The sequence below is a fragment of the Podarcis erhardii genome (assembly GCF_964252035.2).
Source record: "Podarcis erhardii genome assembly, chromosome: 2".
NCBI classification, from domain to species: domain Eukaryota; kingdom Metazoa; phylum Chordata; class Lepidosauria; order Squamata; family Lacertidae; genus Podarcis; species Podarcis erhardii.
The window spans coordinates 14,831,231-14,851,945 of NC_138498.1; the positions used below are offsets into that span (position 1 = coordinate 14,831,231).

Genomic DNA, 20,715 nt, shown 5'->3' on the forward strand with positions numbered 1-20,715 from the left:
GCTTCAGAAAAGCGTCAGCATTTTTATTGGTGCTTGACTTCCAGGGGCAGGGTGGGTGGTTCCTACTCCTGAGTTTGTAAGGCAGCGAGGAGAGACTGTGGTATATTTCCTTACACAAATGAAGAAAAATGTAGGCCCCTGGGCTGCTTTTGGCTCCTGCCAAGCTTCTTACACCTCGCGGGCCACCAAAGAGCATTGGTTAGCTACAGGATCACAATTACTTAGCGGCAGGATCACTCTAGAAGTCACCAGAGAGAGAAAAAGGAACTCCTGTGGTGGCCTCAGCAAACTGTATGGGTTGAATCTGACAAAGTCATTATGTGAGCAAAATGACATGCTTGTACAGTAGTAGTATCATTGCTACTACAGTGGTACCTCGGGTTAAGTACTTAATTCATTCCAGAGGTCTGTACTTAACCTGAAACTGTTCTTAACCTGAAGCACCACTTTACCTAATGGGGCCTCCCGCTGCTGCCGCGCCGCCGGAGCACAATTTCTGTTCTCATCCTGAAGCAAAGTTCTTAATCCGAGGTACTATTTCTGGGTTAGGTCTGTAACCTGAAGCGTTTGTAACCTGAAGCGTATATCACCCGAGGTACCACTGTGCTGTTATTACACTTATTGTTCATCATTCCCTAGCAGGTCCCGGGATTTAAAATTCTGTACAGTGGTACCTTGGTTCTCAGACTTAATCCGTTCCCGGAGTTCGTTCGACTCCCGAAACTATTCGAAAAGCAAGGCTTCCGATTGGCTGCAGGAGCTTCGTACACCCAAGCGGAAGCCGCGTCAGACATTCGGCTTCCTAAAAACGTTCGCAAACCGAAACACTTCTTTCCGAGTTTGCGGCGTTCAAGAGCCGATTTGTTTGACAACTAAGCTGTTCAAGAGCCAAGGTACCACTGTATTAAAAACAGTTAAAACAAATTACGGTCACGGAAATAGGATGCATCTCAAAAACACAGGTCTCAGGTGTAAAACAGGTGATCTTCAACATTTGCTGATAGCTGTACAGTGGTGCCCCGCAAGACGAACGCCTCGGAAGACGAAAAACTCGCTAGACGAAGGAGTTTTTCGTTTTCTTAGCCGCTTCGCAAGACGCATCTCCCTATGGGCTTGCTTCGCAAAACGAAGCTTGCCCCGCAAGCTCCGGGGATAGCGGGGAAGCGCAGCGCGTCTTCCCCGCTGTCCCTGGACCTCTTTTGAAGCAAGGGGCGGCGGGGAGAAGATCGCTTCTCCCCGTTGCCAGCCCCGCAATCTCCGGGGACAGAGGGGAAGGCGCGCGTGCGCCTTCCCCTCTGTCCCCGGACCCCTTTTGAACCAAGGGGCGGCAACGGGGAGAAGCAATCTTCCCCTCTGTCCGCTCTTTTGAAGCAAGGGGCGGAGGGGAGAAGATCGCTTCTCCCCGTTGCCGCCCCTTGGTTCAAAAGGGGTCCGGGGACAGAGGGGAAGGTGCGCGCCTTCCCCTCTGTCCCCGGACGGTCTCCATAGGAACACATTGATTGATTTTCAATGCATTCCTATGGGAAACCGTGCTTCGCAAGACGAAAAACTCGCAAGAAGAAAAAACATGCGGAACGAATTAATTTCGTCTTGCGAGGCACCACTGTATAGTGAAGGTGCTAGATGTATCTCCGTGGGGAGGGAATTCCACAGCCACCAGAGCATGGAGCACTATGAGCAAGTCCTCACTGTCCAAAAGGGGTTGTAGCTGAAAACAGGCACCCCGCAAGTCCTCAAGGTCATCTGAGTCTCAAGTGACAATGTTGGATCCAGGAGTTACCCCCAAGCTTCAAACCTGCTCTTTCCAGGGGAGTGCAACCCCAACCAGAGAAAGCTATCTTGCTCTTCCTGACGCCCCCCAAATCTGCTCTGGAGCGTTAGAGGAAAACCCAGAGCTGATGTGGCAGAAGTCGCATTGCATGAGCGGATGTCCTTCTGCTTGCACAGTTACTTTGTTGGCTGTAATCCTATACCAGGCAGCGTGGGCATATTACTGAAACCAAGCCAGCCGCTGTGTTTGTGAGGCCTTGGATCTAAAGCCCTTCTTGGCTGGGTTCTCATCTCCTGCCCCCACCTGAGGCTCACATGAACCCTTGCTGCTGCCTCCCCACCCTCTTCTCTGGTAGTCTCTAACACTCTCACCCTAGCTGTCTAGATCTTGAAGCTTTGACCTGACAGTAAGCTGCTTTTAGAGAGAAGACTTCCTTAGAATTCAGACTAATCTCATTTGAGCTCGGAGGCTTGACACACTGAAAGTATGAATCCGAACATTCTTGGTACCTTGGGAATTGGGGCAAAAGGAGACCGTTTCACATTATTGCCCTTTTAGTTGTTGTATCAATTCAGGTGCTTTATTTAATATTCTGCATATAGCAGGCGCCTGTAATACTTAAAACTCTTTGCCACCAGCAGACCAGCCAATAATTGACACCAAGACCTGATTTCTTAACTTCCCAGATGTTCTACTCTGGTTTGGGGCTTTTTGAGCCTCGCAGGGTTAAGAAGATGAAGGAGAGAAGGAATTGGTAGTAGGATGAGGGATATATTGAGTTGTGCCTTACAGTGTTGGCTCCTCTTTTGGCCATCAGCATTCCTCATTGTGCGCCCACTTAGCTCTGCTAGAACTTCAACCTGTAGTAGCTCATGCTAGGATGCTCTTGGTCCGTCTGATATTTCCCAGCAGCATATTCTGCAGTGTTTTAGGTTAGCTTTGTTTGAAAATTCCAATTCTGCCACACAGCATAGTACTATCAGCTTGTTCCTCGGCTCTTTAATTATTCTTCTAGCGATCCTTTGCCTTGCTCAAGCAGTCTTTTAAAAAAGACCTTTCTGTCTGTGTTCTGTCCCTGGCAGAAGGCACTTAACCTCCTCCTAAAGCACTCTGCGGACGTCAACGCTCGCGACAAGTATTGGCAAACACCACTGCACGTTGCCGCTGCCAACAGAGCCACCAAGTGTGCTGAGGCCATCATCGCCCTGCTAAGTAGTGTTAATGTGGCAGACCGCACCGGCCGGACAGCACTGCACCATGCTGTACACAGTGGGCACATTGAGGTAAGGGTGCGCTTCTTTTTATGGAAGGGTTTTCTGTGCATTCTTCCTCCTCTGCTGGATCAGTAGTGAAATGGGGGGTGCTCTAGTCCGAAAAGCATTTGGGGCTTACGACAGAACAACACTGCGTGGAAAACTCATGCTGTAAAACTCGAGTAGCAGAAACACCTTTCTGCTTGACACTTTTCTGGTGCAACCCTGCCCTTTGCAAGCCACTTCTTTCCTCGCACGGTTTCAAACTTGTTTCTTGGAGGAGAGATTTGCCTTCAGGCAAAAAGAGCAGGCCGTCAGGGTTGGGTTGCTGCAGACAGGCAACAGGTAGGGAGCAAGTTCAGCTCCCCTCTGCCGCTTGTGCACCTTGTTGGCCCTTCCTAAAACCTGCTTCCCCCTGATATTTGATTGATTGATTGATTGATTGGTTTATTACGGCCCTTGGCCCATATCTAAAAACAATACATCAAAATTTATCCATAAACAATACAATTTAAACAGTTCCAAGTTAAAACACCCCTATAAAACCAATTTTACTTCAATTAAGTAAACTATACACAATAAGCTCCCTCTATGTCAACCGCAATTCAAATCCCTCAGCTTTTGGGGGATATGCGTCTTAGTTCTGGCACTTATTGATGGTTCTTAAGTTTGGCTAAGCTGTCAGAGTCATACAGTGATCCATTTCTCCTCTTATGAAATAAGACATTTATCAGGTATCTAGCGACTGCAAGGGATCTACTTGAGTCTTCGTCGTTTAATAAGTATATTATTTGGGCTTCCTGAGGTCTGTCAGCTATTCTCGATAAATATGGGGCCAGAAACTTGGACCGTGAAGCCGAATGTATAGGACAACAGAAGATTATATGATATAACGATTCTGTAGATCCACTTTTACAGTCACAGAGGAGTGAGATCTATCCCCTGATATTTATTTAATCGATTGACTTCCTTCCAAAGAAGCCCAGGTTGGCAAACACTTCTTTGATTAAAAGAATACAATTAAGAAGAAAATAAAAATGTTTAAAATCATTAAAAGCACCTGAAAAACAATAAAGCATCTCAGACCAATGTAAGAGCAGATGCAATCAAGTCACAGAAGCAGATGCAGTGTTTGTAATTCTGACCTTTAGGGTCCTGTAATCACAAGAAGGGATCCTTTGCTCCTCCTACAGACTCCCTGAACGATGATAGGAACTGATAGAGCCAGTGTGGTGTAGTGGTTAAGAGCGGTGGACTCATAATCCGGGGAACCGGGTTCGCGTCTCCACTCCTCCACATGCAGCTGCTGGGTGACCTTGGGCCAGTCACACTTCTCTGAAGTCTCTCAGCCCCACTCACCTCACAGAGTGTTTGTTGTGGGGGAGGAAGGGAAAGGAGAATATTAGCCGCTTTGAGACTCCTTAGGGTAGTGATAAAGTGGGATATCAAATCCATACTACTACTACTACTACTACTCCTCTTCTTCTTCTTCTTCTTCTTCTTCTTCTTCTTCTTCTTCTTCTTCTTCTTCTCCTCTTCTTTGGGCAATATGTTCAAGGTGTTGCATATCTGCATTTGTGCTCTGGAGCCTGTCATATGGCCTATTCTCAGAAAATGTGGTTCCTCTTCTCCCGCCACCAGTATTTCAAACACAGAAGAGTGAAATATATATTTCAGCCTGCCTTCCTTCCTTCACAACTGCAAAACAGGAACAAAAGTTCAGCATGCGGGGTTGTATCTAACATGAGTCCTGCTCACAGATGACCCGTTACATTGGGGTTGCACTCGATGGCCCTTGCGGTCTCTTCCAATTCTATGATTCTAATATAGCTCAGTTGTGTCCATTAATATCAGCAGATCTGTTCTGAGTGTGACTCTTGTTGGATACATCCCTCTGCCCCAGAAATGCCAACCATAAGGGAAACCATACAGAATGATGGAAAGGGTAATCTCAGCTGTAAAAGTGCCAGAATTTCATTTTGTTTGGAAGCTCAAAATGCTGGCCCCTTTCTTCAGATTGTGTATAGTGTCACTTTCCAACTTAATTGCCAGGCAGAGGTGCAGTTACATGCTTATCTGCCTTCCGAAGCTAGCTTTGCTGAGAAATAAAACCTGGCTCACAGTCGAGGACACATTTCTCTTATGTAATAAAGATGGTCTTTGGGGCATCACCTAACCTAGACCTTCCCTTGCTGCTTCTGCTTGCTGTTAGGTGTGCCAGTGGTGCATGAAAACTGTGTATGAGTAGGTGCCAAGAAGAGAGGAGTTGAGTGGGGAAATGGCTCAGAATTTATATTTGTATTTACTCATTAATGTGGCTTAATTTGTTATTTCTGTGACATTCGCTGTTGCTTTTGTTTTATTTTCCTGTACATCACTTAGATATATTTTCATATGTTAAGCAGTACAGAGATTGCCTTAAAAAGCTGTAAATAATAAATCCCAAGGAGACAGATGCTGATTCCACAGCACTGCACCAGCAGGAAGTTCTAAGTAAATGGACATGCTTTTGTAAAAAAAATAAAAATTCCTGTTTGTGACTCTTTTCTCCACCTTTTCTTAGATGGTTAACCTGCTCTTAAATAAAGGGGCCAATCTGAGCACATGCGACAAGAAGGAGAGACAGCCAATACATTGGGCAGCCTTCCTTGGTATGTTTTTCTCTTCCTTTTGCAGGCCCTCTGATCTTTCTCTCTCTCTCTTGTTTGTATGAGTGTGTGTGTGTGTTGTGATTGCACACGCACACGAGAGTGAGAGTGTGTGTTGTAATCATACACATGGATGTTTGAGGAGGAGCTTATATGTAAAGGGATAGAATATTCTGAATACATATCCAGCAAGGAATGCAGGATATTGGAGTTCTGGTGATCTGTGAGCCAGGAAGTTGTTGGTTCAAAGCTCACCTCTGTTCAGGAATCAAACTTAGACTCTTACATGTAATACAAGAGGTGACTGGGCAGCAATGGGTCATTCCACCCATTCTTTCTCTAGTTTCCTCCCTCTGCTCATCTCATCTAATGTGGTGAGCAGGGTTCTAGCTGGTGAGAGCTGAGTTACCTCCTATTGTTTTGGGTCATTAAAGGTATGTGCAATGCATTCAGGTTGCAAGGTGGTGACAGCATTTCTGCTATGAATTTACCTGGTGTTATTAGATAAACCTCTTGGACTGCTCTTCCCCCCACCCCCCACATTGCAATCTGCAATATGGGAATAACGGTGCCAACTTGTCTCATGTCACATATTAATGAGGGATGCGGGTGGCACTGTGGACTAAACCACTGAGCCTCTTGGCTTGCCGATCGGAAGGTCGGTGGTTCATATCCATGTGACGGATTCCTGATGCTCTGTCCCAGCGTCCGCCAACCTAGCAGTTTGAAAGCACACCAGTGCAAGTAGATTAATAGGTACCGCTGCAGCGGGAAGGTAAGTGGTGTTTTCGTGCACTCTGGCTTCCGTCACGGTGTTCCGTTGCACCAGAAGTGGTTTAGCTATGCTGGCCACATGGCATGGAAAGCTGTCTGTGGACAAACACCGGCTCCCTCAGCCTGAAAAGTGAGATGAGTGCCGCACCCCATTTTTGACTGGACTTAACTGTCAAGAGTTCTTTACCTTTGCCTTTTAATGAGAGATACGCGATGTGCCCTGATTGCTCAGGAAGTGTTACGTAAAATGCCTTTGGGGTTGCACCACTCCCAGCTTCCCAGTCGCTCCACAATATGGTGAGCCTGAGTCAAACCAAGTAACAGAGTGGCCATTTGCACATAGCTCATAGGAAGTGAGACAAAAGGGAGCACTCATGATTATAGCTAGAAGCAGGAATCCAGTGAAGAGCCAAGGTGGAGGAAGACCATGACTTCAGAGGGCACTCCATGTGAGCAGGAGTCCCAAGTAGGAGCCAACCACTGTACAAACTCAGCTGATGTGGTGGTGCCTCCCAATGCTTAAGGATGGGTTTAACTCTGGGCACCATTTTGAAAATTGCACATGGGCATTTGTACTCATTGTGCTTGCTTCATTCACCTCAAGAGTTAGGCCATCGCAATATGCTATGATGATGATGATGTTGATTGATTGTTGAATCTGCTTCTTAAAGACTACCTGATTCTTTTTCTCTTTTTCTCTTTTTCTTTTTCCTTTTTTTTTTTTTCTTTTTCTGATTCTTTTTCTCCTAATGGAAGGAGTTCTCTTTAGGGGAAGGCTTCTTTTCATTCAAAGATATCTCCACCTAGAGGGAACCCAGTCACACAAACAGTCATTAAGATACACCAGCAGCTATTAACATACTATCTAGAGCTATTAACACCTCATTAGTCTTTTTTTGCGCTTCAGCTGAGAAAAGGGGGGGGGGGAGAGGGGAGAGCTGCTATTTTTCTACATTAAAGACGAAAGCTGCATGTTTAATCATCCCTTTTATACTCTTCCTACTTTTTTTTTTTTTTTGCCAAGCATGTAAAGCTGAATGTTCATAAGTTAAATGCTCACAGGTTGCAATTTACCCTTTTAGGGCCATAGGTTTGGTTTATGAAATTATATAAGGTAAAACTGTGCTCAAATTAAACTGCCATTATCTTTTTTAAAAACACCAAAACAAAAGATGTCAGTCAAAGAAATGGACCGTCAAAGCATAGAAACCTGAAGTAAGTCTAGAGGTTGAGCAGATAAATATATATGGAAGTGGCAAGTAGGGAAAACATATAGATTACAGTGTGCAGCCCTGTCCCTGCATTAGATGCCCTCTGTATCTGCCCATAAGCTGTTAAGCACAGAGCAGAAGAAAAGTTTGAAATCTTTCATTGTATGGTAGACGCTGAATCTAAAATTCAAATATCCTTGTTTTGGGTGCTTTTTCTATCACCCAGTCCATGGAAGAAGGAGGAAGAAAGATTCCTGATCTAGTGAAATTCCTGGCAGGACAAAGAATTGAAATCTTGCAGAAATCACCACATTTGGCTGTCTATAACGTAGTGAATTGGCTCAGACAACCTTTTAAGGCGACAAAATCCACAGCTTGGCAATAACTATTAGCACCAGCCAAAATATCACAAAAAGCGTGGCAATTTTTGATTCTGTGGATTCTTATAGTCCAGTGCTACCTTCATTGGCTTCCAACATGAGGAGCAGATCTATATGGGAGTGGGAAGCCTTGTTTAAATTGCTATCTCTGTGTTTGCCTGTGTTACCTCTCTGTGTTATACCTCTCTGTGCTTGTACATTGCCTCCTCCCAGGGCATCTGGAAGTCTTGAAGCTGCTTGTGGCCCGAGGAGCTGACGTTACGTGCAAGGACAAGAAGGGTTACACACTGCTGCACACGGCAGCAGCCAGTGGCCAGATCGAGGTTGTGAAACACCTGCTGAGGCTTGGAGTAGAGGCAAGTGCTGTGAATGTACCAACTCAGTGGGCACTGCTCCTGCTTATTCTGACAGTACTCTTAACAGTGTGTAACTGTACTTTGAAACGTGTGCAGGCATAGTTTCAGACAGGTTAGGTGCTGCAGGAGAGGGGATTATTGCAACAATATGGAAAAACCTGGAAGCAGCTTTGTTACACGGATCTTCATCATGAAATGCATGTAGGTAGCCCCAGTGTTAACGATGCTTCCCCCTTGCGATACGTGTTTTCAAGATGCAGGTGTTTAAAAACAAATGTTTGGAAGTAACTGTATGTGGATGCTAACTGCCGTCTTGGTGTTATTTTACTGGAGATTTCTAATGCTTGCTGGATTCTGTCTCCACAACCAGCGCAACAGGCAGGAAAAAGCTGCAAGGGCATGTACTGCTTATCTTTTAATCGAAACCCAAGGTTTTATACCGGCTTCAACAAACCCCCTGCTTATACCTGCTGCTGCACTTTTTAGCTAGATGATCTATTTTTTTATTTCCAAAAATAAATACCGTATTTTTCGCCTTATAGGACGCACCGTCCCATAAGGCGCACCTAGGTTTTTTTTGGGGGGGGGGGAGCCCGAGCTTCCCCAGCCCCCAGAACAGGCAACTCTCCGCAAGCCGCGGGAGCCCACCGCCGGGCTCCCGCGCCTTGCGGAGAGCCGCGCGAAGCCTGGAGAGTGAGAGGGGTCGGTGCACACTGACCCCTCTCGCTCTCCAGGCTTTAGCGAAAGCCTGCATTCACCCCATAGGATGCACACACATTTCCCCTTCATTTTTGGAGGGGAAAAAGTGCGTCCTATAGGGCGAAAAATACGGTAAATGAAAAAATAAAAAGTTGAATAAAAAGTTAATGTGAGCAGGCAAGCGCAGTAGGTTGGGCTAAGAAGCAAGTGCATACCTGAAGGAGCATCTCCACCCCCATCGTTCAGCCCAGACACTGAGATCCAGCGCCGAGGGCCTTCTGGCGGTTCCCTCCCAGCGAGAAGTGAGGTTACAGGGAACCAGGCAGAGGGCCTTCTCGGTAGCGGTGCCCGCCCTGTGGAATGCCCTCCCTTCAGATGTGAAGGAAATAAGCAGCTATCTTCTCTTTAAAAGACATCTGAAGGCAGCCCTGTTTAGGGAAGTTTTTAATATTTAATGCTGTATTGTTTTTAACACTTGATTGGAAGCCGTCCAGAGTGGCTGGGGAAACTCAGCCAGATGGGCGGGGTATAAATAATAAATTATTGTTATTGTTATTGTTATTGTAATAATAACAATAACAACAACAACAATAATAATAATTTATTATTTATACCCCGCCCATCTGGCTGGGCCTCCCCAGCCACTCCGGGCGGCTTACATAAAAACCAAAAATACAGTAAAATATCACACATTAAAAACTTCCTTGAACAGGGCTGCCTTAAGATGTCTTCTGAATGTCAGATAGTTGTTTATCACTTTGACATCTGCTGGAAGGGCGTTCCACAGGGCGGGCGCCACTACCGAAAAGGCCCTCTGCCTGGTTCCCTGTAGCTTTGCTTCTCACAATGAGGGAATCGCCAGAAGGCCCTCGGCGCTGGACCTCAGCGTCCGGGCAGAATGATGGGGGTGGAGACGCTCCTTCAGGTATACTGGACCGAGGCCGTTTAGGGCTTTAAAGGTCAGCACCAACACTTTGAATTGTGCCTTGGGCTTCTGTGGCCTTGGGCAGCCCAATAGTGTAGTTGCTGCTCTTCTTTCTGACCAAGCCCTCTCTGTACAGCACGTTCACATGCTTGCCTTTTTACACTTGTCCTTGTAGATTGATGAACCAAATTTCTTTGGCAACACTGCACTTCACATTGCCTGTTACATGGGCCAGGATGCTGTGGCCAATGAACTGGTCAACTACGGCGCCAATGTCAATCAGCCCAATGAGAAGGGCTTCACCCCCCTGCACTTTGCTGCCGTCTCCACCAACGGAGCCCTGTGCCTGGAACTTCTCGTCAACAACGGAGCTGACGTGAACTTTCAGGTATGAGCACTCAAGTCAGGATTCGGTCAGGCTTTGAGGGACGGAGGTGGGGAGCCTCAGCGAGGATGGGAGAACTAAAGGCAAATTTATGTTGTAGTTAGCAGGACATGTCCACTTGCTAACTTGCTGTGATGTTTTCAGAGTAAAGAAGGGAAGAGTCCTTTGCACATGGCTGCCATTCACGGACGGTTTACACGCTCTCAAATTCTCATACAAAACGGTAAGCTTTCAGTCGCCCGTCGGTATTTATGCTTAATATTTAACAGTCTTCCTTTCTGATTAGAGTTATTCACTATTCCTTGTAGTCCTTCCCAGTTCTTCCTTATAATTCACAGAGTAATGTTGTGTCTGTAGACATTTCAGATGTAGCTGTGCATATTTTGTTTCACTTGCAATGGTTTACCTCGTGTATAATTTAAGCAAATTCTTTTCTTACGCTGAGGCCGGAAGTCAAAACCAAAGTCCAGTTTACTGTGAGGAGGTTTAATACAATGAAACCATTACATTATTCCATAAAAATCAGATCTAACCCCTTGGTTTTCACAGTATTCCTTGAACTATAGAAGCATCAGTTGGTCCACTCTTAACTCATGTCCTTACTGTTCTGAAGTCATGCCCCAAATATTAGTGAGTTATTTAAAGTAAAATGAAGGCATTAGCAGTAGAGCCAAAAGGACTGAAAATCATTCCTTGTCAGATCTAGTACAGGAGTTGCCAGCTAGAATTTTGAAGAAGTGCTGTGAGCGTTAGTCACAAAATGGCTGCCATTGGAGTGAAACTTTACACAAAATGGCTGTCTTGGCGTTGTGGCATAACACAAAATGGCTGCCATATCTAAAAGATTATCTTTCTTTAGTTTTTTCTTTTCCCTTTCTCCCGTTTTCTCTTTCTTTGGATTTCTCCTATTTTCTTCCTTCTCTTTTAGACTAACTAGCTTAGAGAGAGAGAGAGAGAGAGAGAGTGTGTGTGTGTGTGTGTGTGTGTGTGTGTACACACACACACACACACACACACACTTTGTAATGGGCATGTATTTTTTATATATTTGAATAAGTATATATATGTTGAAGGAGGCATGTTTAGGAGAGGCTGAGCCAGTTCAAACAGGAACTCATCAGGGAGACCAAGTGCTTTGGGGATTTTTTGAGGGGATATTTACTGATACCTTTTGCGGAGGTATTGATGGGCACACTGATCTAGTGCATTTCACTTCCCTTCCTGCCAAGCCAGTGTTGCCCCTTGCTTCTGATCAGTTTGAAGAAAAAAGTAAATAATGAATCCTGCTTGCTTTTCTAGGCAGTGAGATTGACTGCGCTGACAAATATGGCAATACCCCCCTCCATGTTGCTGCTAGATACGGCCACGAGCTGCTAATTAGTACTTTGATGACGAATGGTGCTGATACTGCAAGGCAAGGACTTTTTCTTCTTAATGTGGCATCAGTCAGGAGGAAGATACAGTGGGTCACATTTCAGATCACTTGTAATGAATTACGAGTTTGCGTGTACCAGGCTACCACTCTTTTGCATACACGTTTTGGATAAAGAGTGGTGGATGGTTGAGTGCTGCTTTCAACCTTTTTCGTGCATTTATGTATGGAGTAACACCTGCCCTACATTAGTGATCGCAAATTCACTAATTATTTGCTTCATGCAGAGTGAAAATTTTGTACATTTTGTATACTCACCCAGAAATGGGGTTATTGTTCTAGCGACACAGAAACTCAATTCTGTGTTGCTGCTGGCTGTTTTTTCCACCTTGATGTCAGGTGGTGTGTGTGTGTTTCTCTTTCTCTCTCTCACAATAATTCTTTCTTTTGGTTTGCCAGGCGTGGGATCCATGACATGTTCCCCTTGCACTTAGCTGTTCTCTTTGGATTCTCAGACTGTTGTCGTAAGCTACTTTCCTCAGGTATGTGGATAGCACACCCCTTGCTTGTCCTCTTACTTCAGGTTTTGGATTAGGGTTCTGTTCATAGGAAGCCACAGTCCATTCTCCATATGTGCCTGAATTCAGAGTAAGCCAGCCAGCTGGGGTTGATGGGAATTGTAGTTCAACAACATCTGGAGTGCCAAAGGTTCCCCACACCTGGTCCAAGGTAGATTGCTGGGAGACCGTATTTTTCCATTGTTTAGGGCAAGGGACAACCCAGAGCTTGTTGAGAAGAATAAGGTTTTGCTTATCTTGCTCTGAGGTAGACAGTGGAGTGAAATTTTCTGATTCCTTCATCTGTGCCAAAATGCTCCGCTCCCCACAGTTTTTTGCACACACATTCTAAGCTCAAATAATACACGAGCTTGCTTACTTTGCATTGGGTTGTCTATTGCACATGCTTTCTTCTTAGCTTAATTACCTTTTTTCTGTTTATAAGACTAGGTTTTTTTCCTAAAAAATAATGTCAAAAATTAGGGGGGCGTCTTATACACGGATACTGCCATGGTACAATATTTGAGCTTTGAAATCCTACCTGACTTCCTAGATTTAGGTTTGGGTCTATAGAACTGGTAGACTGCTGGTAAGGAACAGTGTGGTAGGAGAAATATAAATAAATGAGCACCAGAAGGTGCTCTTCACTGTCTGACAAGTAACAAGGCACAGAAGGCCCATCAACTGAACAATTGAGCTCTGCACTTGTGAAGGATTATTGAGACATTTTAGAAATCTGAACTCCAGATAATAAACTTCCCATGGAAACGCTGGCCAGAATCATGGACTTGACCATGAACCTTGACCAGTTCCCTGCTGTTTTCTGATTCACAGGTCAGTTGTACAGCATCGTCTCTTCACTTAGCAATGAGCATGTGCTGTCTGCAGGCTTTGATATCAATACGCCAGATAACCTCGGGAGGACCTGCCTCCATGCTGCTGCTTCCGGAGGGTGAGTTTGTTACTTAGGCAACATATCAGTTTGTTACTTAGGCAACATATTCTTCAGAACTGATCAGCATGATTTTATTGCCCTGTTGCTTATTCCTATCTCACTGGCTACCTTTGGTTAAGTAAAGAGGAGGGAAAGGTTAAAAGACTGTCTGGCTTTGTTTATTTCTGTTTAACTAGAACAGATTCAGGTTTCCATTGCCTTGAAGTACTGTACAGCTGTGGTGGTGTAATCAAATTGAAGCTCTCTTCTAATCCCCAGTGTTCAGAGCTAATATTGGGAGATTCCTTGTTTGTGTGAAGTGGAATTTCCAATTGCACTTCAGAACAAATATGAGAGGATTTGCTTTGATCCAGCAAACATACTATAAGAGAGAAGAATCTGTTCCTCAAGGGCTCCATGCAACCTTCAGCCTAATTACCTGTGGGAGGGGAAGAAGCCATAAGGAAGGAAGGGTGGAAAAAGCATGGTGGAGGGAGCAAAATTTAGCAGAAAGTGATGGTAAGGGGCAGGGAGGACCTTTTGCAAGCAAGCAATTCAGACCTCTAGCAAGAGTGGTCTGTGCCCTTTTCTCAGCATCCCACTGAACAGGGTGGAAGTGGGGAGAGGAAAAAAGGATGCCCCACCCACTTTTGGTTAATTTCCCCCCTTGCTGCCAGCATGTGGCTCCTGGCAAATCTCCCTCCCACCCTGGAAATGTCCCTTGAAAGGAGAAATTTTTTTTCTCATCATAGAATCCCTGTCTGCATTGCTATCTTTCCCAGTTGCTCTAGACCAGGGGTAGTCAACCTTTTTATACCTACTGCCCAGTAATGCATCTTTCTTGATGGTAAAATTTCTTTACTGCCCACCAGTGCTCGATGGAAGGAGGATTCAGCTTGTGCCATAGAACCCCCTACCGCCCACCTTGAATCCTGAAACGCCCACTAGTGGGAGGGAGGGACCAGGTTGACAACCCCTTCCCTAGACAGGGATCTCCATCCCAGCTAGAGGATAAGCCACACCCACAAATATATAGCTCTCTTGGGAACTGTGCTCTCAGGACAGCATTTTCCATGGATGTGGAACAGCCACAGTTAGTTAAAATGTGTGCCAGCAAAATTGAAGCTGTTATACTTCCAAAGTGTACAAAAACCTGGATTCAGGTTGACCCTGCATGTAAATACAAAGAAAACCAAAGGGTATCTGTGTGCTTCTTGTCCAGCGGCTACCATTTTGAATATCCAAGCTATATAAACAATTCACTCTGCATTCAGGCAGACCCAGTACTCTTGGGTCAGTTTTCTTTCTTTCTTAGAGTGCAATCACATTGTTCAAATGTATTCTATTTTTTTATTTGACTTCTCGAGTGGGCACTAGGACACAACCTGGTGGGTGTTGTCTTGGTCCATTTGCTTGAAGAGGCAGAAACAACGACACCCTTGACTTGGAGGGCAGTTTATGTTTTCTGCTCTACTTACAAATAGGACATACTTTGCTACCACTCCGCTAGCCCTTTAATTTTCTAATCAGTTGGTAAAAAGCAAGCTTGAGTGAATTGTGTGCATTTTCTGTTTTATCAAGCCTACATCCTTGACTGGAAATCATCCTTGATCTTTTCTGCTATCTCCTTCCTAAGAGATTGCTTCCCCCCTATGCCTTTCAATCCTACTGAGGCTTCCCACCTTGTAAAATCTCTCTACTTTCTCATTCCAACAGCCTCTTTAGTTCAATCACATTGTTCATATGTATTCTATATTTGTTTTTGGCTTCTCTTTAGGAATGTTGAATGTCTTAACTTGCTGTTGAGCAGCGGAGCTGACTTGAGGAGGAGAGATAAGTTTGGAAGGTAAATTAAGAGCACCATGCAGTTTTGCCTTTGGGCAAGGAAAGGCTGTTGTTCAGTGGCATTGAAACCTGCCCAAAGGCTGTGAAGGCCTTGCACTGTGTTAACAGGAGACTGCTTTTATACGTGTGACTCAGTCCTTATTGCACTGAGGATGAGCTTAAGGTGCTCACTTGCAGAAATGTTTTTGCTCAACCAAAGCTCAGTGCTGCTCTGTTGGGAGCTGCTGAATTAGAAGGAGAGGGATTATTATACATTGCTTTTCTGTTTGTTAACGCAACACAGCATTCGCAAGAGCCACTGATGCACTGGATGACGTGTCTGCTTTGAAGGTCGTGAGATCACAATTAACGCCCCTCTTTAGTCAGGGACTCATAATCTCAGTCTTTGTTCTCTATCTGTAAAATGGCATTTGCAGAGGAACCCTTAGAAAGTGGCTTTGAGGGTGAATGCTCTACATCACCCGAAGAACTTTTTGTTAATAAGCGATATAAAGTCGGCGTAAATAAAAGACATAGTAGATCAGCTGGGATGCAAAGGACACGTCGACTGAAGACTAGCTCAGGACAACACAGCAAACTAACCCAGGTTAGATCCATGCAGGACCAAAAGTTTACATATTAACCCAACGGAGCCTACTCTGTTACCAGATTGAGGAAATGGAAACTCTGAACCACATTCATTGCTTACAGTGCTAACGTATTAAAAGTTCCTTGGTGTTTAGTAAGTGCCTCAAGTCTCGTTTTCCCCATCCAGGACTCCTTTGCACTATGCAGCCGCTAATGGCAGCTATCAGTGTACGGTGACATTGGTCACTGCCGGAGCCAGTATTAACGAAGCTGACTGTAAAGGCTGCACCCCCTTACATTATGCTGCTGCTTCGGACACTTACAGGAGGTAGGAGAAAGGACTTGCGGGGGCTGGGGGGGCATTTGCCTAACATGGCAGCAGTCAAGTGCAATTCTTTCACCAGAAAGATCGGCAGTAGATACAGTATTTTTCTTCTTCCTTTCTAGCATTTTTGTGGATAGAAAGTGTAGCATTAAAGCCCTCATTGGAAATATTGTGAAAAATAAATAATGAACTGGTGCATTCTGGGGTTTGTTTTTTTTTCAAACAATGATTTAAAATGGCAAGGCTCATCTTTGAGGCTTTTATCTAAGAATCATGGTGCTACCTGCCCAAATGTTTAGACATTAGAAACCAAAGTCAAAAATGGCGATAGAGATTTTATACTTCAGATCTTATTTGGGGTGTGCATGACTTTCCTTTCTGCTTTTGCAGATGTTTCAGACTTTTCCCTGTCTGTAGAGACTTAAGAACATTTCTTCAAAAATAGTTAAAGTTGAAATTCAACTTGCACTATACCTTCTTGGGCTAGTGAAGTTACTTAAATGTCTACAATCCTTTTCCTACTCTCCTGTGTGATGCCAGGCTGATGAATGAGGACTTCTGAAAGGTAGCTCAGGCTTATGACACGACTTTTTCCCAGATCATATTTTGCTTCTATGAATTTCATAGATAAATTCAGTTGGAGCAACTGAGGTCATCAAACTTGATCTATACTGGCTCTTTGTAACCTGTCCTGATTGACCAGTATCATGCACTCCCCCCCCCCCAAATTTATTCTTGCAATGGATTTCCACATGTGGGATTCCTTTGAAAACTGCATGCAGTACTTTGTTACGTGTTCCTGCACACTCCCTCTTCTGCTACATCTCAGCAAAACTGATCTAGGCTTTCACTCTTGCAGAGCTGAGACTCATTCAGGAAACAGCCATGACACTGACGAGGAGCCGCTGAAGGAGTCACGACTGAAGGAGGCAATCTTGTGAGTAGCCCGTCTTAACTTGCCTTAGCATACAGCTTTAGGAGCTCAGCTGCCTCCACACACATGTCTTTTACCAACTAGAGTGACAGTTTGAATTTAACACTTCACTGCCAGTTTTTAAGTGACTGATTGGGCTTGGGCAGTGGCCATTGTTAGGGGGTTCTGTCCTATTATTGTGACTTAAATCAACCAGCAGTTGGGCTTTTACCAAATCAGCGTGGGACACAGTCTCTCCAGGTTTTCTTTGCTCCTCCAGCCTCATCTTTAAAATGCATTCCAAACCTTTTCAAAATAAAAGATGCTTTGGCCTTTGTTCATCTCCCCCTCCACCGCCTTTTCATTATTGAAACTGAATTTGAGTGGATTTTTATAAAGTGCACAGACATCAGTTTAACACGGAGAGGGGAGTTCAGTAACTGCTTCTAAATCTTACATGTGTCATACTTGCACTGGGAAGTGGTTGTGCTGCAGGGAAGAACAGTGGAGTTTCTTTCTACCAACTAGGGCTGCCATATTTCAAAAAGCGAAAATCCAGACACAAAAGTTGGTTGTTGTTTTTCTGAAGATGTATTTGAGCTGCCAACATATGCGCCATACAAGTTGGGTTGAAAGCAATGTTTTACACAGGGCTGCAGCTGTTCTTATTCTGTCAAACTCTGTGAATGAGGGGAATCTCCTTTCTTCATTGAGAGTTGTAGCTCTTGCAGCACAGTTGTGAGACATTTTAATAAGAAACCACGGCAAAGGCTGTTTGCGCAGCAACTTTTAGGTCCTTCACGTGCATCTGATTCAAGGCATCTGACCTAATCTACTGACATCTGCTCCAGTTGTTTAGAGTTCTTGTTGGATAATGGTGCTGACCCCTCTCTCCGGGACAAGCAGGGATACACCGCTGTCCATTACGCAGCTGCCTATGGCAACAGACAGAACCTTGAGTTGGTAAGCTCGAATTGGGATTGGAGGAACTGGGTCGTGATTTTGGAGGGGAGAGTGAGGAATGAGTGTTTCTGTGGAAGTTTGGAAGAGCCATACTCTGGGCTGCAGCCTTCATTTGTATTCACAGTCAACTTGATGAATTAGGCTCTCTTGTTGAGTACCTTGCTATTATGCACCCGGTCGCTTTGATGGAATTGAGAGCTGTTCTGAATAGAAACTGGTCACGTTCCCACTAAGCCAGGGTATGCAACTTGTTAACCATGATGTGCATGAGCGGTGTACTGGTGCATGCAGCTCAAGTGCCCAGATTTCATTCCTCCCTTTGTTCACGTAGGTGCAACAAACCAGAAGTCATTGCTTAGCCTGACAACCTGCCCTTTTGGTTTCTTTTCTGCCTAAAACAAGCCATGATACAAAGCCAAGGTTTGTTTTTGGCTTTCCAATTATGGTTAGTTTGGAGAGAAACAAACCACAAATTGTTGGTTCTGATGTCAAAGTAAGGTAGGGTTCATGGTTTGTTGCTCCCAGTTGGACAAAAAGAGGAGCGAAATAGGAGAACGTGAGTTGCAGGCATTAGCATTTACCTCATTAACATTATGGGTTAAACATGCAATGTATCTTGACTTAGTGTTAGGTGCTAAAGCAGCCGTTGTGTGTATATGTTGTGATAGAACATCAGATGCTATATACCGTAAGCTTTGAGGATCTAATCAATCCTCTCCAGTAGCACAAACAGGCAGTTTACATGGAAACCAATTTTAGCAGGGAGCTGCATATGTCTAGGTCCAGGGTGGAAGGCATGGCAGGCATTTTGGCAACTCAGCTGTTGCCTTAAAACCTCTCTTGAATGGTTAGATGAATATCAGTTTTGCTTAGGATCTGAATAACAGCTTTGCATTATCAGTGTATGAGAACAATATGATCTTTCTCGCTGACTCGTGTGTGTGTGTGTGTGTGTGTGTGTGTGTGTGTGTGTTTGTAGAAAATGTTAATGCCCCAAATGGCTTTTATGAAATAGACAAAGTAATATCTATCAATAAATTGTGGCTGATCCAGGCCCCTAAGCAGAATAAAACAGTACCTATAAAAATAAAGGCAGCATAATAATTTGAGCAGCAAAGAAATAAGTAAACACAGTCAAGAGCCCACTGGAGAACCAACAAATTAGCACACATCTTGCTCTATAAAATGCACAGAGATAAAAGTGGTCTTAGGTCACATCAATAAAAATAGTGATTTCCAATGGACATTAATCTGGTATTACAATGACTACCCATTCTATGTACTTACAGTGGGGAAAACCACTTAACTGCATTTCATATATTAAAATGTGTGAAATACTTTTTTTAGCCAGAGTTTAGTCTTGGCATAAGAATTCTTAATGCCTCAAGGTGCTTTAACAAAGATAGCAAAGCAATACTATTACCATTGTGCTACTGAGATATGCTTGGAAAGTGTATTGGCATTCCACTTTTGAGTTTTAAGCATTTGAGCATATGATTGCGGTTGTCTAGATTGCACTTCTAGACTCAAGAGCCCATCAAGCTTTTTTCCTGCTTGGTAGTCCTGTGAATGCATTTGGGGGTTGGTGGAATGCTAATTTCCTGCCTGGGAAAGCTAAAGACTGCTGGCATCATTGCTGCTGTGGGTTCTGGAGGCTAGAAGAGTTAAAGCATTGAAATGGACATTGTGCTTTTTTGGTTTGTAGCTCCTGGAAATGTCTTTTAACTGCCTGGACGATGTAGAAAGCACCATTCCAGTCAGCCCTTTGCACTTAGCTGTAAGTATATCTGTCATAAATCTGGCTTTGCAAGGTTGTGGGCTATGTCTTGCACTGTAAAAAGATAGAGGCTTGTACAATGAAAGTGAATGCTAAAATCTAGTCAAACGCCAGCAAGTTGCCTCTTTCTTGGTTCGTTTTAGGCTCAGTCACATTTACTTGGGAGTGAGTCCCATTGAAGTAATGTACCGTATTTTTAGCTCTATAGGACGCATTATTCCCCTCCAAAAATTAAGGGGAAATGTGTGTGCGTCCTATGGAGCGAATGCAGGCCCCTTGGCTTCAGCGATAGCAACGCGAAGCCTCCGAAGCGCAGAGGGAGCGCTCCCTCGGCTTTGCGTTGCTTTCGCTGAAGCCTGGAGAGCGAGAGGGGTCGGTGCGCACCGACCCCTGTCGCTCTCCAAGCTTCAGGGATAGCCACCTGAAGCCTTTGGAGCGCAGCGGGACCTCGTGATGCACTCCAAAGGCTTCAGGTTCCTTTTGCTGAAGCCGGGAGAGCAAGGCTCTCCAGGCTTCAGCAGAGAGGGAGAGCTGCGCAGCGCCCCTTCAGCAAAGCGGGAGGAGAAATGGAAGGGGCTCCGTTTCTCCTGCCGCTTCGCTGAAGGGGTGCTGAGCAGAGAGGGGGATATTTTTTTTCCTGCTCTCCCCCTCCTATGGTCCGGTGTTCCTATGGTCTGGTGCATCCTATAGAGCAAAAAATACGGTACAGTGGTGCCCCGCAAGACGAACGCCTCGGAAGACGGAAAACCCGCTAGACGAAAGGGTTTTCTGTTTTGGAGGCGCTTCGCTAAACGAATTTCTCTATGGGGTTGCTTCGCAAGACGAAAAAATCTTGCGAGTTCCCGCGGGTTTTTTTCCGCTCCCCCCCCTTTCCTAAGCCGCTAAGCCGCTTATCAGCTGTTCCGCTGATAAGCCGCTTAACAGCTGATCGCTAAAAGCCGCTAGACCACTAAGCTGTCAATGGGCTTGCTTCGCAAGACGAAAAAACCGCTAGACGAAGAGAATCGCGGAACGGATTCTTTTCGTCTTGTGAGGCACCACTGTATTTATTTACTGCTGC

General features: G+C 44.8%; 1 protein-coding gene across 2 annotated transcripts in view; it reads left to right on the top strand.

Annotated features, from left to right (window-relative positions):
* ANKRD52 (ankyrin repeat domain 52) overlaps window positions 1-20,715 on the top strand; it is a 70,102-nt gene that overhangs the window by 22,012 nt on the left and 27,375 nt on the right. For both annotated transcript variants that reach the window (XM_081849568.1, XM_081849567.1), the window contains exons 5-17: window positions 2,854-3,054; window positions 5,588-5,675; window positions 8,251-8,393; window positions 10,193-10,405; window positions 10,547-10,625; window positions 11,702-11,816; window positions 12,234-12,316; window positions 13,166-13,283; window positions 15,043-15,111; window positions 15,865-16,005; window positions 16,862-16,939; window positions 17,767-17,878; window positions 19,584-19,655. In XM_081849568.1, the coding sequence (XP_081705694.1) occupies window positions 2,854-3,054; window positions 5,588-5,675; window positions 8,251-8,393; window positions 10,193-10,405; window positions 10,547-10,625; window positions 11,702-11,816; window positions 12,234-12,316; window positions 13,166-13,283; window positions 15,043-15,111; window positions 15,865-16,005; window positions 16,862-16,939; window positions 17,767-17,878; window positions 19,584-19,655 (1,512 nt within the window). The remainder of the gene's footprint in view (window positions 1-2,853; window positions 3,055-5,587; window positions 5,676-8,250; window positions 8,394-10,192; window positions 10,406-10,546; window positions 10,626-11,701; window positions 11,817-12,233; window positions 12,317-13,165; window positions 13,284-15,042; window positions 15,112-15,864; window positions 16,006-16,861; window positions 16,940-17,766; window positions 17,879-19,583; window positions 19,656-20,715) is intronic.